The sequence below is a fragment of the Crocodylus porosus genome, unplaced genomic scaffold (assembly GCF_001723895.1).
Source record: "Crocodylus porosus isolate Cpor-Errol unplaced genomic scaffold, CroPor_comp1, whole genome shotgun sequence".
Classification (NCBI taxonomy): Eukaryota; Metazoa; Chordata; order Crocodylia; family Crocodylidae; genus Crocodylus; species Crocodylus porosus.
Genome location: NW_017728915.1, coordinates 21,096,638 through 21,110,576, shown reverse-complemented (window position 1 = coordinate 21,110,576; position 13,939 = coordinate 21,096,638). Strand labels below are relative to the sequence as shown.

Genomic DNA, 13,939 nt, shown 5'->3' with positions numbered 1-13,939 from the left:
GCACAGCAGGAACTAACCCCCCCCCCCCCCCCCAAACAAGCTGCAGTTCCATCTCATGCCCCATCCCTCCTTCACTGCAGGGGGATATTAACCTGCCCCTTCCACCACACCAGAGTTACCAGCTACACAAAGCTGTATCAGAAAATTGGATCGCTATCAGTCATGATATGCCTCCTTAAAATATCAGCTATCGGTATCTGCTCCCAAAATCGCTACTGGTGCACCCCTAGAAAGCAGCTAAATCGTAACAAAAAGATATCCTTCTATCTTCAGTCCCCCAAACTTCTAGACGCAGTGTCATTCAGCACACAGAGCATGCAACACACAAAACAGCTGTCTTGGACAGCATCTTTATTTAAAACTTGATACACAGACATAGCAGCATTTACATAAAGGGGTTTTAAAAAGGCATGAAATTTTAAGCCAACAGTTTGAAAAGAGGCTCTAAATTTTAGTCTTCCACAGCTAGCTATAACCACAGACTACTGATGCCTATTTGTCCAGACTTGGTGGAATAATCCCAGGTTATCCAAGGACAGACAGACACAGCTGCAGTTCTCAAATTTCAAGCCTTTTCTCTGAACAGTTGGTCACATCAAGTATCACCCTCCTTAGCAGCATTTGGAGCACTCTTCGGTGTTCATTTAAGTGGCTGGTATACTTGATCCATTTATTTAAAAATATCTATATTCAATAAAAACCATTTCACATATAAACTCTTCTGAAACAAAAATGCAAGTTTCCTTTTCAGAATCCATAAAAGCTTATAAACTTCACTGGCAGCATTTTTGTAATGGAGCAGAAGAAAGAACCAGCAAAATTGTCTCCGATTTTAAGAAGTCTGCATAGTCATATTGGCTTCAACCCACTAGACTGTTTCTTACTACTCTGTGGTGGTGTGAGGACACCAGTGGGTAAAGGAGAAGTCCTATTTTGCTCAGCCAATGTGGCCTGTTTTGCTTGAGCTTTGTCCTTAAAATTGAGAGAGGAAAAAAAAAAAAAAAGTTAGCATTTTAAAACCAACACTGGTATACCAACACTATTAAAGCAAAATGCAGATGCTCTATGGCTTATATCACAAAGCTAGGATTTACATAAATTTAAGCCCTCTGTAGGTTTTGCCAACATACCACTCAATACCTATACCAACTTACTGAATTTATTGCAAAGCCAAGAAAAATGCTCTACTAGTTAATAAACAATTGGTGACAGAATTAGAAGTCTGGAGTAATTCAAATGGTACTAATTCTATAGCCATATATTGAAAACTGGAAAATTTTACTTTGGCTTTAGGTAATACAGATCCTGTTCCAGAGTACAACTTGCAGTTCTATACAAATGTACAAAACAAACCAACAAAAACACCACAGGAAGAGATGTTTTATGACTAACATTTAATTAATGAATGTAAGCCATGACAATGCCATCAGTTCTGGGGGTTCCCTATACAAGATCAGCATTAGGTATTCGCTGTTAGAGTCCAAGATGGTAAATTTCAGTGGCTAAAGATCATTTTAAGAGGTTTTTAAAAGTCAACTACAATAAACCACATGAATAACAGAATTAGTGACTAATCTCCCCTCCCAAGTTACAAGGCACATGCAACTGTAATTCTATTAACCACCTGCACATTACCATCTTCAATATATGTTACTTTACTTATTGGAGCAGTTAATTGTACCTTTGGATCACAAAATATTGATGATACTGGACTATGCTATGTTAAGTGGCAGTTTAATTCAGGGGTGGGCAATTATTTTGGGTGGAGGGCTGCTTACTGAGTTTTGGCAAGCCATTAAGGGCTGCATGGCAGGCAGCCAGGGGCAGGTAAATATTAGTTTTCTGAATTTTGGGGGGCCACGGGCCAGATAGAATGGCCTGGAAAGCTGCATCTGGCCCGCAGGCCATATCTTGCCCACCTCTGGTTTAGTTAGTGGGACAAAAAGAGGTCATTTAAATAACTAAGAGCAGCCTTTCAAATGGAGAAATTTAAAGTTTCATTTGTTTCAAGTTTAGTGAACCAACTATAGTTTTTCTATACATGTTTTGGATTCCCAGCAGGCAAATAGAAAAGAAGTCAGTGAAATAATAGAAAAAAGGTAGTGAAAAAGAAAGCTAGATTAGATTTGTGTGTCACATATCGATGAAATGGTAGCTTAGCAAAATACAGCTTAGTGTAATTATTTGTGCTACAGTATCCTCTAGTGACCCCAGTTGGGATCACACCCCTTTTGTGCTAGGCACTAAGTAAAAAAGGACAGTCTCTGCCCCAAGCATGCTGCAGTTCAAGTACAAATTTATATAGTCGATAACTTTGCATCTAAAAAAGTGATATGTAACATCTATTTAAAGGATTTGAACTCCAATGTTTGGTTTATGAACTTGCCTACTTACGCCATAAAGTTAGACTGTACACTTCAAATTGTATAGAACACAGCTTTTGTCTCTAGTGAGCGTACAGAATCAAAAAAACCCCAAAAAAACCACATACCAGCAAGTCCAAGCTGTTTATGTGTGTCTGTATGTTGTGCAAATCTTCAGGAGCTATACCTCTAAAGTGTTTGAGTTTGGAGCTTCCCACTTCCCTTATAGCCATAGCAAATGGAACCATCCATTTTACACATTCTTCTATGTCACACCATTCATAACCTGTGAGATAGAGGTATGTGAGCTTCAGGTCTAAGAAGTTGACCAACATTTTTTTTTTTTTTTTTTTTTAAATTAAGATGTTATTTACCTGAAACCTTTTGCATCAGTTCAGAGGAAGAGAAGTGGTACAAAGCAGAAGCAGCAAGCACTCCATATGTATATTCCAAGCAACCAATATCCAGCACACAGAGATCCAAGAGCTATACAGGGAGAAGGCCTTGTAAGAGACACATCTTTGCAAGAATCGTACAATGTGTGGAGGATGAAGTCATCCTTACCTCCGCTATTTGTACAAAGATTTGCTGGGGATACTGTGGCAGCAACACCTCATAAAGCTCATTTAGATATGCAACTTGCATGTAAATATTTAGCCATGATACAATTGTCAGTGGACCTAAGTTCCAATTAAGAGCCTGAAAAAGAGGCACAAAGAACTTCCATATCAACTGAAACAGACAAGCTTCTGAAGAAGCAACCACAGCATTTGAAATCCTTACCTGGTAGGAAGACTACCACTGTCATTTGGTGTAGTGATGCTCAAGAGATTAATTCAGCAGAACTGAACTGTCCCATCTAGAAATCAAGTCACCTTGCCTAAAGCATTTGTGAGGTATGCTATTATGATGTACTATTTCCCCACACACTAATGAAGCACAGTTACACTATGTGAGCACAATTTTTTAACTACAGAAAAAGATCCACAATAATACATTATAATAAATCATTGTAGCTGTGCTGTAGACTATGATTACACCATGCTTTGCTTCTTACAGGAAGGTTAGTGGTTATAACTTCATAAACTACCTTCATAATGATCAGTTCCATACTGAGAATTTCATCTTCTGTACAAGCCCCATCTGTAACATAAGCAAACTGGTGCAACTTTGGTGGATAGATTTCCTGGAAAATAAAACATCCAATTTATAAATTCAAGAAGTATGAAGTAGATAGTTCCACACGTAGAAACCAAACATTTAAGGCCATGTAAATCTTGACTTTCACATAAGCCAAGGTGCATGATTAAGTCAAAGAAACAAATTATTTTTCCAATTAAAGTGTCTAATTGAGATATCACGTCTCTAGTTCACAACTTCCATCTTCCATTTTTTGATGGATCAGTGCATGCTAAAGTAGATGCAAAGGATGTGTCATGGTCCTTAACTTACATACCAACTAAAATGAAGGAAAAAGAGCTTTAAATATAATCACTTCAATCTTGAATGGTGTATTACAGGGATCAGCAACCCCCGGCATACATACCGAGTATGGTATGCAAGGCCATTTTACTCGGTACGCCACGGCCTGCCCCAGCTCTGGGTAACTGCTGCCAGTGACGGAGCCCCAGCAGGGTTTGCAGCATCCCAGCTGCCTGCTGGAAGCAGTCCGGCTCCCTGCCGGCAGCAGCTACCCAGAGCCAGGGCTGGCTGCAGCCAGGAGGCTCCAAAACAGCTGTGCCAGGCTCCATACTGGTATATGCACCTGGGCGCTGGAGCGGGCAGTGGGGGAGGGGCCTGAGGCAGCGCAGCCCTGGTCTCTCCCCCGCTCCCGGCATGGAGGTGATGGCAGGGGAACCCGGCGCAGCCGTTTACAGCCTGAGCTCTGGGCAACTGCAGCAAGCAGGCTGCAAACAGTTGCGCCAGGCTCCAGAACCCAGCCATTACCTCCATGCCAGGAGTGAGGGAGAGACCAGGACTGCACTGCCTCAAACCCCTCCTCCCATCGCCCACTCTGACGCTCAGGTGCACACACTGGTATGGAGCTGATGCTGGAGCCTGGTGCAGCTGTTTGGTGCTGCAGTCGGCCCTGGCTCTGGGTAGCTGCAAGCCCTGCTGGGAGCAGCCCGGGCTCTAGCAGCTACCCAGAGCCAAAAGGTAGCTGCTGGCAGTCAGAGCCCAGGCAGGGCATCCTGCTATGTACCCTTTGCCCTCATTTCGTTTTTCTGGCATGCCAGCACTCCGGCACCTTCCAAGGGAAGCATTGTGGTGTTTTTCAGCACTCCAGCCAAAAAAACGTTGCCTACCCCGGTAGAAAATGTCTCAGAAGAAAATCCATTAAACAAAAACTGTTCTTGGGACCAACTTGACCCAGCAGGCTTTTCAGGATCCCAACCATTATAAATGGTTGGGATCCTACCAGATGTAGTACAAAAAAAAAAAAAATGCCCAACCAGATGTAGTACAAAAAAAGCCCGTCACCCTAGAGCTTGTCTGGTCCAAGTAGCAAGCTAGATATGGGTGCCTTTAGATATGCTCTGGGACCAGGGGGCACTTTCATTAGAGTGGCTCTCGACAGCTTCTCTAATTAAAGTGCCTGCAGCACTTCATTTTGAAATGCAGGATGCTGAATATATGGTGGTGGGGACACTTTAACTAAAGCTCATTGAACAAGTTTATTTAAAGTGCCCTGCCACCATTTTGAAGCACAAGGATGCCAAGTACATGAGCTGCCAAAGCTGCTGGAGTGTGCCAATTAGCACACTTGAGCAGAGTTGATGAACTCAATCTGCTCTGAAGGGCTACAATTACAGCATGTCAGAGCAGACATCCCACATGTCTACAGGCACACTAATATGATCAAGTTGATCACTGGTAGCTGGGAGACTACTTAGAATCTGTTAAACTATTAGCATCTTTCCTTCTAGAGTAACTCTAGTAGTCTTTAACTCAAGAGAATAAATGCTTTTCTAAGATATCAGGCAACTAGGCTTCCCCACCCTTCTGCCCCCTCAACAGGTATAATTTTACCTTAAGCACACAGAAAAGCTCACAAATGAGTTCTTGTGATTTAGAACAAAAGCAAGGATTTGTGCCAGGGAACAGCCCTAGAGAATGCAGTACATTCCAGAGATTTACACTCTTCTTCACCTTTTAGAGTTAAAGCTCAGGAAAAAAGTTATTTGGTTTAGTCATTAGGCTTGTTCAGGCAATTAAAAGGAAAACTTGAATTACGTCATCCATTTCCACTATTAGCTATGAAAGTACTTTGAAGAAGTGGTCTCTAGATCCTGAGACCAGCTTTGAAACCTCATAAAATTATCAAGGATAACTAAACAACATGTATGTTAGTCTTTGCAGTATTAGAATATTCCCTAAAATAGGAAAAGGGATATTATACTACGAAAAATTCTCATATTAGCCTAGAAAATACTAGACAGGATACTGTAAAAAACCTGAGGTCCTTCCTGCTTGCATTAAATCATTCACTTAGGAAGAACTTCTACAAAAACAAAAGATGAACCTACTGTTAAACAAAACTCACACACACCTAGTTGGAAAATGCATAGGTAGACTACAAAATTTTACCTCCAGCTTTGCAGCTATGAATAAAGATGAAATCCCAATAAGCTGCAAGAGGGTTTTTACAACATTTTGTTGTGTTGCCATAAATCGATCAAAGAAATCTTGTGCCAAGTAAAAGGTTTCTCTGTGAAGCTTGTAGACTTCACAAACCTGCAAAAAAAGATTTAATACATTAAAATGAACAACTAACATGGTAGCTAAAACACTAAGCAAGAAATCTAGTAATCTATAGTTCCCACAGTAGCTTTCAACATCATGAAAAAGTGAGAACAAATCTTAAGTTGGTTAAGAGACTTAAAATTAAGTGGTCTCAGCACCTTGACCAGCCTTTTTCTTTTTGTGGAAGTCAATACCAAACAACAGTTTTAAACAAAACCCCCTCTCCCCCCTCAAAAGAAGCCAAAAATCGAGGTGTTTTTAAAATAGAAGAGAGCACCAGGTGCTTTGTTTTGTGCATTTGCAAAGAATCGTTTCTCCATTTTCACAAACATGTACACATCCTCCCAACAGTCCAGAGAAAGTGTGATAAAAATTTTAGTGCGATTATGAATGGAAAAACAGAATGGCTGTCAATCTTCCAAGCTGAACTGCAAGCTACTGTTAAACATTGGTATTTAACAAAAACATCATTTCATTCCAAGCCTGTCATGTTAGAAAGAACTGTGCGCCACATAATATATGCAGACAATATTAGAATGATGAGATGTTATGAGCCATATCACAGTTCTCAGTTTATTCACTTCTACATAACCCCAATTTAGGCTCATTTAAGCTACTTTAGTCTAGAACACAATCACAAAATATATAAACTTTTTTAAAGGTAAAGGGATAGACGAGCACTTATGTTCCATATTTACAAGTGTTTTTATAGTCCAATAATAGGACAGTTAAATATGAAAATAAAATTTGATCAGGTCTTGAATGCCTGAAATTTGTGCCATTAAGTTCTCCTTATCTGATACCAAGATACCCCAACCTGTCAGCCTGAGTTAACTAATATTCTGATGCATAACATATTAGGCAAAATTCACAGATACAGTTCATGTTAGGTGGTTTGTTCAAGGAAGGGGGTGGGAAAAATGTTATTCAGAATGCTTCTTCACCAACTTGCAGCATCCTTAGACTGTTAGCAAGAACAGCAAAGCTCACCTCCATTAGCCAGTCTAGAAGAATTGTTCTCATTTTAGGTTGCAGGAGTGGGTGCTTTTGCATGTAAAGTTTATCCCTCACATAGGTCTGTTCTTTGTTTATCATATTTTTCCATACTTCATCTCTATTTCCCCAGCTAAGGAAAAAGGAAAAAAAAAAAAAAGTGAAGTATGTTAAAGTTTCAAAACTTTGAAGAGCAAAAAGGAAATTGAAGGGAAGGCAAAGGGGAAATAGTATACTTACCCCAGAACTGGTAACGGAGAAGCTCTGGCTGGAGTGAGGCCCAGGGGTACAAAATGAGAATAACCAACGCTAACCGAGTCATCATCTTTATCAGGTGTTGGGATAAGCATATGGGGATTTTTGTGGACATCATTATTCCAAGATGACTGTTAAAAGGAAAGAAGATATGTAGCATTGAGCCTAGTTTTATAGCTCTTATGCCTGATGCAGAGACTACAAGACAGCTTTTTAGACAACTAGTTAGCATAAACCAGGCAAGGCTTTCAATTGCTGAGTTTAAACAAGCCCAGTTATTTTTCATGTTTTGGTTTTGGAAGGCCATGGACACCCCATAAAACAAAACAAAGCGTTTTATTTGGGAAGTTCTGTTGCTCTGGGGTTTTTTTTGCCAAGGACATTTCACATGAAAGCAGCGTCTCTGGGAATCTATCTGCTTATTGCCCACCTGAAGTCCTAATCCCTTTGCAAATCAAGGCTTCAGGTGGGGAATAAGAGATGGGACTACCAGACAAGTGGCCTGCTTTCATGCAAAATGTCACTGGTAATGAGCACAGGCAATAAGGAATTCTAGTTCTATTTTGTCTTAATCTTTCAGAGGTTTTGAGCTACTCATTCATCTCATGACTTGATAAGACAAAAGAGCAAGCATTTTGTTTTCTACTTAGAATACATTCAACAGTTAAGAAAAGCACATAAATGTATGCAGATGCTTTCTCTCAACAGAAATGTGCAACTTGGTCATTCATACAAAGAAGGCAGCAAACAAGCATCTGACATTTCATGCGTTACAACTTGTTCTTTTTATTCTGAACAGGACCCAGATCTAGCTTCTTTCCTTTAAAAGGCTTATCTTCATAAACTGAAACTTTAAGAAACATGACACTAGCATAAAATCACTATCTGAGTTTCTACAAAAGAACTTATTTTCTTTATCTCAATATCTTGAAAACGCATAAAATTAGAAGCCCCACAATCACCAGGAATATGCAGATATTTATTCTAAAACCTGACATTTAAGCTAGCACTGCAGGCAGCCATCTTGTTGTAAAGCGCTACACTTTGTAGCACTAGCAGGCTAAAAAGCATTAATATCACTGAAAAAAATAATTCCTTGAACTGCTTTAAAGAAATAAAGATTATGTAATTTTACAATTCACACACACATTTATTTAAACATTGGAACCTGTGAATCCAAACCCAGACTCAGCCTTTCTGACAAAGGATGTCCCTTTCCAGCAACATGGCTATACTCTAGTACTAAGTTCAGAGCCAAAACCACATTTCAGAGTTTACTCATAGTGAAAAGTGCTTTGTGCTATTTGAGCCAATGGCCAAGGAAGATAGGCAGTTTTCCTTTATTGAGAGGGGTTTTTTATTATTATGCATGTAAATTCATCACAGCCATGTGAACAGCTGCCTCAATAGCCAAATGCTGCTTTTGCTCTACCATTACATTTTGGGGGAGTGCAAGGTATCATTCAGAGCAAGTGGCTGGCAGACCACCTCTGAACTGAAAGTTTGGGAGTACAAGTATCACATCAGCACTGCTTTAGGTCAATTTTTGTCCAGCTTCTGGGTTAGACTTTAGCCATACTTTGTCTCCTAACTTTATGGCAGGCACAGCTGTCAGTCCTCTGAGAACCTCTCTCATATCAGTTAATCAACAGTCAGTGGGTTGGATAACAGCTAAGGGAGTCACATTATTATATAACATCTCTAAAGTGCTCATCATGCCAGGCAACTGAAAAAGAGAAGACAGTGCCAGCCTATTTAAAAACAGGCCACATGCAAGCAAGAAGAGGTTGAAAGAAATGGCAAGATGTGATTTGGTAATGAAGTTCAGGTTTTCCCTTTAATAAAGTAGTAAAACCATGCAGGTGCCAGGGCATAGTAGCTCGGTGGTTCCCAACTATGCTGACGTTTGGGCAACAATACTTAGGAAACAGTACTTACTCTGTAGGCAGTGAATGAAACCTTAATTTTTTTTCTATCAACTTCAATTTTAACTTTTTAAATTGAAATATCCACCATCAACCCAGAGTCTCAAACAACAAATGGCCGGCAAGCCACAGGTCACAGACCACTTTATTAGGGATTAAATTTTTTGTTTCAAAAGGAAACAGGAACAGGGGAAAACTTTTCAAACTAGATGAAAATACAGCATGGAGAAACATCCAGAAACAGGAGTGGGGGAAAGGACAAACAGGAAAAAAAGTTAGGCATGAAACTTAACAGAGCAAAACATAAATCAGGGCTTGCAGAAGGGGCTAAGTCTTGATGTTGAGATTGCCTGCGAAATGACAGAAGGAGGGGCTGTTGTGGAGAGGGTAGCAAGCAAGGTAGTTTATCTTTAGAGGAACTATTTTAGAGAGACTGAAGAACAACAAGGTAAATATCTGGGGGATACAAAAACACTTAGAGGGAAAACTCTGACTTAAGAGTATGATGATAGGAAGTGAAGATGACTAAGCAGACTCTGGAGATCCTGAAAGTAAGCATAGATTAACTTGATACTTTTGCTAAGTCTATGTGGGAAGTATCAAAAACTATGTTACATCAGAGCTGTGACCTTGAGGAATAGGAAAGATTGTTAAATTGCTGTCTGCGAAAGAGAAAATCTAAGAAGAAGTTTAAGAGTAAAAACGAGTTTAAATTTTTGCCATTCTCAGATTAGTTTTACAAAGGGCCTGCCCCCAAATCCAGGAGCTGCAATCTGCTCCTCTACAGCCAGAGAGTGACAGCTGCAGTTGAGAATCTCAGCAGTGTAGGAAGGAGTCCTCTGGTCCATAGATTTCCACATTGGAACAGGACCTAGGGGGAATGCGAGCCAAGATCAGAGTTCAGCAAGACAGTGACAAAGCAACACATGCACAACCACCTCCAGCCCCCATTTAAAAGAAACTTAACAGCATGGATGGAAGAAAAAAGTTAGAAGTAGGTGAGGGCTGACAAGACTAACCAAGCAAATATGGTCAGCTCCAATCACAAACTAAAGCATCATCCTACTCAGAACTGAAAGAAAGGTAAGAACAAGGATGCAGGTTGGAAACTGCAGAAGAGATACAAATAGACCCTTTTCCCCTGCTCTGCCAAAAAAACAAAACACACACAAAACACAAAAACCCAACAGCTGGCAGCCAGTCCGTAAAACTAAAAGCTTAATATATTTTTTGCAATATGCTTGCGAATAATGACAGCTCTTGTTAAAGTGTTATGCCACAAGAAAGCCTCAGAAAACAGTTCTACAACTTCCAGACCAAAAAGGGAAGAAAACAAAGTAAAGTGGGGGGATAAGGAAAGGAGTGGAAGATGAGAGAGGAGGACTACTGGGGCTTGAGGTTTCAATCAGAGCTAGATAAAAAAAAATCATCTTTCCATCCTATATTTTCCAATAACTTCGAGTTTTCCTGTCCCAAATAAGGACAAGCTTAAAACCTTAGATTTGTGAGCCTGAAGAGATTTGGTCTTTTTATCCTAAATTAAGAACTCTAAGAGAATCCTGTATTGAAGGTATGTTGAAATGAAATATTTCATTGGACTTTTAAAAAAAAAAAAACTTCCAAAAGTGTTATAAACTGGTTTGTCTTATTCCATTTCAAGTAGTTACCCTTTTCCAAAGGAAGTTTCATTGAAAAGTTTCTGAGCAGCTCTAGTTTCAATTCCTTACCCTAAAATTCAGTAGGCTACATGATTTACATCAAAGGATTCTGTGGGTTACTAAACCTCACCCAAATCATTCTTTATTAAGATATGTAAAAATGATAATAGTTGTTTAGAGGAGCGGTGTTTCACAACAAATGTTGGAAGCATACCTGTACACAAAAGTTAGTGACCACGAGCCATTTGGGAAATGCTAAGCGAATTACAACAGTACCAGTTATCTTCAAAATGAAATGCAGGATTCCGCTTCTACCAGCCTGATGATATAACAACCCTTTCATCCCATAAAGGGTAACAGCATCCTAATTAAAAGCCTGGGCCTTATGTTCAACAGAAACCAACTAATGAATTGAGCATGAACATGCCATAAGTGGGATGTGACAGTGCTACTTTATACACGGAGCAAAACAGAGCCTGAACAGTTTAATGTGAATGTCACGTGGTACGTGCAAGAGGCTATAAATCCAGTGCAGCACATTAGAGTTAGTTATACCATTGCTGCATACCATCTTGCTTTCTTGCTAGATCTCATACAAGCCTGCTACACTACTGTTGAAATGGCATACATATTCTCATTAGTGGCCCATGGCAAATTATATCAGAGAATAGCTTGTGTCACACCACAGACTGAAGAGCTGCTGCTGTGCAGCCAAATGTTAGCTTCATCATTTTACAGATCCACAGCAATCTGGATGCTTTGTTACAACAAAGAATCTTCTCTAAATGGGAAGAGGTACCCATTTTATCTATAAAACAGAGTTGCAGAACTTAATTCAATTCTCTTCAGTGCCATGAGGCTTTACCAGAAATTATATTTTAATTTACACTCTGGGACTGTAGCTCTGTTTCCATATGCCAATTGTTTCACAGATCGCTCCAACGGACCGAATCTAATATACACTGTAACGTTATACCTAGTTCTGGAACTTAAGAAGAGTTATTGTAGGCCTCCTTGCTAAACATGTTTCAAGTTTTTCTTTCCATTGTCATTTTGGGGAAGATGGTAAATATCTTAGTTTGCACTAAGAATTTTAGTAGAACATTATTCACACCACCCCCCCCCCCCCAAAACAAAACACACCACTTTGAGGAAGGAGGAATTGTGGTGAAGATAAACAGCCCCCTTGTCAGAAGTGAGAAATTAGTTTAATATATTGCAGAGAGACAGAAGGGAAAACTAGGTCCTCTCATTAAATGTTCACCATTTGAGCCCTACTTAATATGTTGACTGATAACTAGTATACACAGTTGCAACAAGCAGAGGCTATTCCAAACAATGATGCCCATCTGTTATGCTAGCACGTCAGTCTTCAAACTTCCAGCTGCCACTTCTGGTTAGCTGTACCACATTATGCATAGCCCTACATACTGAATGAATAGGGGCTGTATTCCCCAAATCATGACTTTTGCAGCTTAAATATCACCCTTTGCGCACACTAATTGGCTCAAGTCCTAACAACGAAGGCTCTGTATGGAGGTCTATGTATTGTATTTTTCTGTGCCTTAGTCAAATTTATTCTGCATCCATTTCCAAAGGCGCCCAAGTTCACAAAGACGGTTAAAAAACTAACATATCTGATACTACATATAAAGTGTGGGGCAGCAACTGGCAGAACCCCAAGTTTGCCAAACAAAAAAAGTGGAAGCCGAGTTTGCAATGAACACGCAACCTAGAGTGTCCAGGGTTTTAATCTCAAAACTGAGATATCTTAAGTCACAGAGGAGTTTCAGAAAGCTGACTATGCCTGTTAAGTGACATCTCCTCCCTCCTAACATTTGTCTATTGGCCGGATCTCAGAGCCTCAAGTGCTCCAGTAGAAACTACTCTACTCCACCCCACCTAGAGAAAGTCTAGATGCAACGCTTCCCCCCTGCATTATGCATGCATTGGTGTAGAGCATGTGGCTTTCCAAATTTTAACTCTACACCTTTTGATTTCTGGCATTTTGACAACAATGCTTGCTAAAGTGAGAACAAGTGGGGGCAGGAATGATGAAAGCATACCCTTCCCCCCATGAATTCATGTCTGAAAAGGGCAATTCCAGTTGGGTCCATGCTAACCAACCGTTACATGGGACATCTGTCTTCCAAGTCTTCAATCCTGCCATGCACATTTATACAAAGATGAAGGACCTTTGTGCACTCGTGCAGAGCTCAATGCAAGATCAGACCTTTATACATTTAAAAAAAAAAAAAAAAAAAAAAAAAGTGTACGAACCCAGGATGTCTGGTAACCCTACTTTGGTTTGACCAATATGGGTCTCATCTATTCCGCGACGGCAAAGGATCTAAGAAAACAGCGTGTAAAATTATAGAGTTTTCCCCATTTGGTATGTATTTTTTGTAAGTGACCTGGGTGGGAGTGGGACTAGTTGGTGCTGCCACGGGCATCACCTTGCTGAAACAAGGAAAAACATCACAGGGGCCTCGCACCCCCTGAATCCCGAGCTGGGTCGGTTACCTGGTTGCTGCACTGCTTTTTCTTGCCCATTTCCACTTTGGCCATTTCATCATCCGGATCCTGCAAGAACTACAGGAGAAAGGAGGGGGGGAAGAAGACAAGCGCGTGCTAAGGGGCGAGGGGCGCCACACCTGCCCAAGCAGCGGGGCCGGACCCCAGGGGCCAGGAGCCCCGCTTTACCTGCCCCAGCCTGCACTCACCGTGCCCACGTCGGCTTTCCTCTTCCGGGCTCGCATGGCAGCGTCGGCAGCAGCCTGGGCCTTGGCGGGGACCTTCTCCCCCGAGCCGGCACTGCCGAGAGACGCGGTGAGAGGCAGGGCGGCGGGCGGGGAGGCCCGGGCCTGGCCCAGCCCCGCTCCCGGCCCGCGGGCGGACTCACCTCTCGCTGCGCATGGCGCCGCACAAAGGCCCCGCGCGGGCGGGCGGGATGAGCCGGGGCAGGGCAGGGCAGGGCAGGGCGGGAGCTCGGCGCGGGCAG

General features: G+C 41.2%; 2 protein-coding genes across 3 annotated transcripts in view; one reads left to right on the top strand and one right to left on the bottom strand.

The window, feature by feature from the left end:
* Positions 1–316: 316 nt before the first annotated feature.
* On the bottom strand, positions 317–13,881 carry CCNE1 (cyclin E1). Of its 2 annotated transcripts, XM_019535805.1 has the most exons (11): positions 13,841–13,881; positions 13,662–13,752; positions 13,462–13,530; positions 7,341–7,486; positions 7,098–7,233; positions 5,952–6,098; positions 3,454–3,549; positions 2,928–3,062; positions 2,738–2,849; positions 2,492–2,649; positions 317–972 (listed from the first exon to the last, which is right to left on the bottom strand). In XM_019535805.1, the coding sequence occupies exons 1-11, from the start codon at positions 13,852–13,854 to the stop codon at positions 850–852; spliced, it is 1,227 nt and encodes a 408-aa protein (XP_019391350.1). In that variant the 5' UTR covers positions 13,855–13,881; the 3' UTR covers positions 317–849. The 2 variants fall into 2 exon arrangements, with proteins under 2 accessions (XP_019391350.1, XP_019391352.1); XM_019535807.1 differs by lacking the exons at positions 13,462–13,530; positions 13,662–13,752; positions 13,841–13,881 and adding an exon at positions 13,219–13,296.
* The window catches only part of LOC109310571 (uncharacterized protein F13E9.13, mitochondrial-like), a 51,063-nt gene continuing 46,936 nt past the window's right edge, over positions 9,813–13,939 (top strand). The window contains exon 1 of the mRNA XM_019535808.1: positions 9,813–9,831. The gene's annotated coding sequence lies outside the window, so the exon portion shown is untranslated. The remainder of the gene's footprint in view (positions 9,832–13,939) is intronic.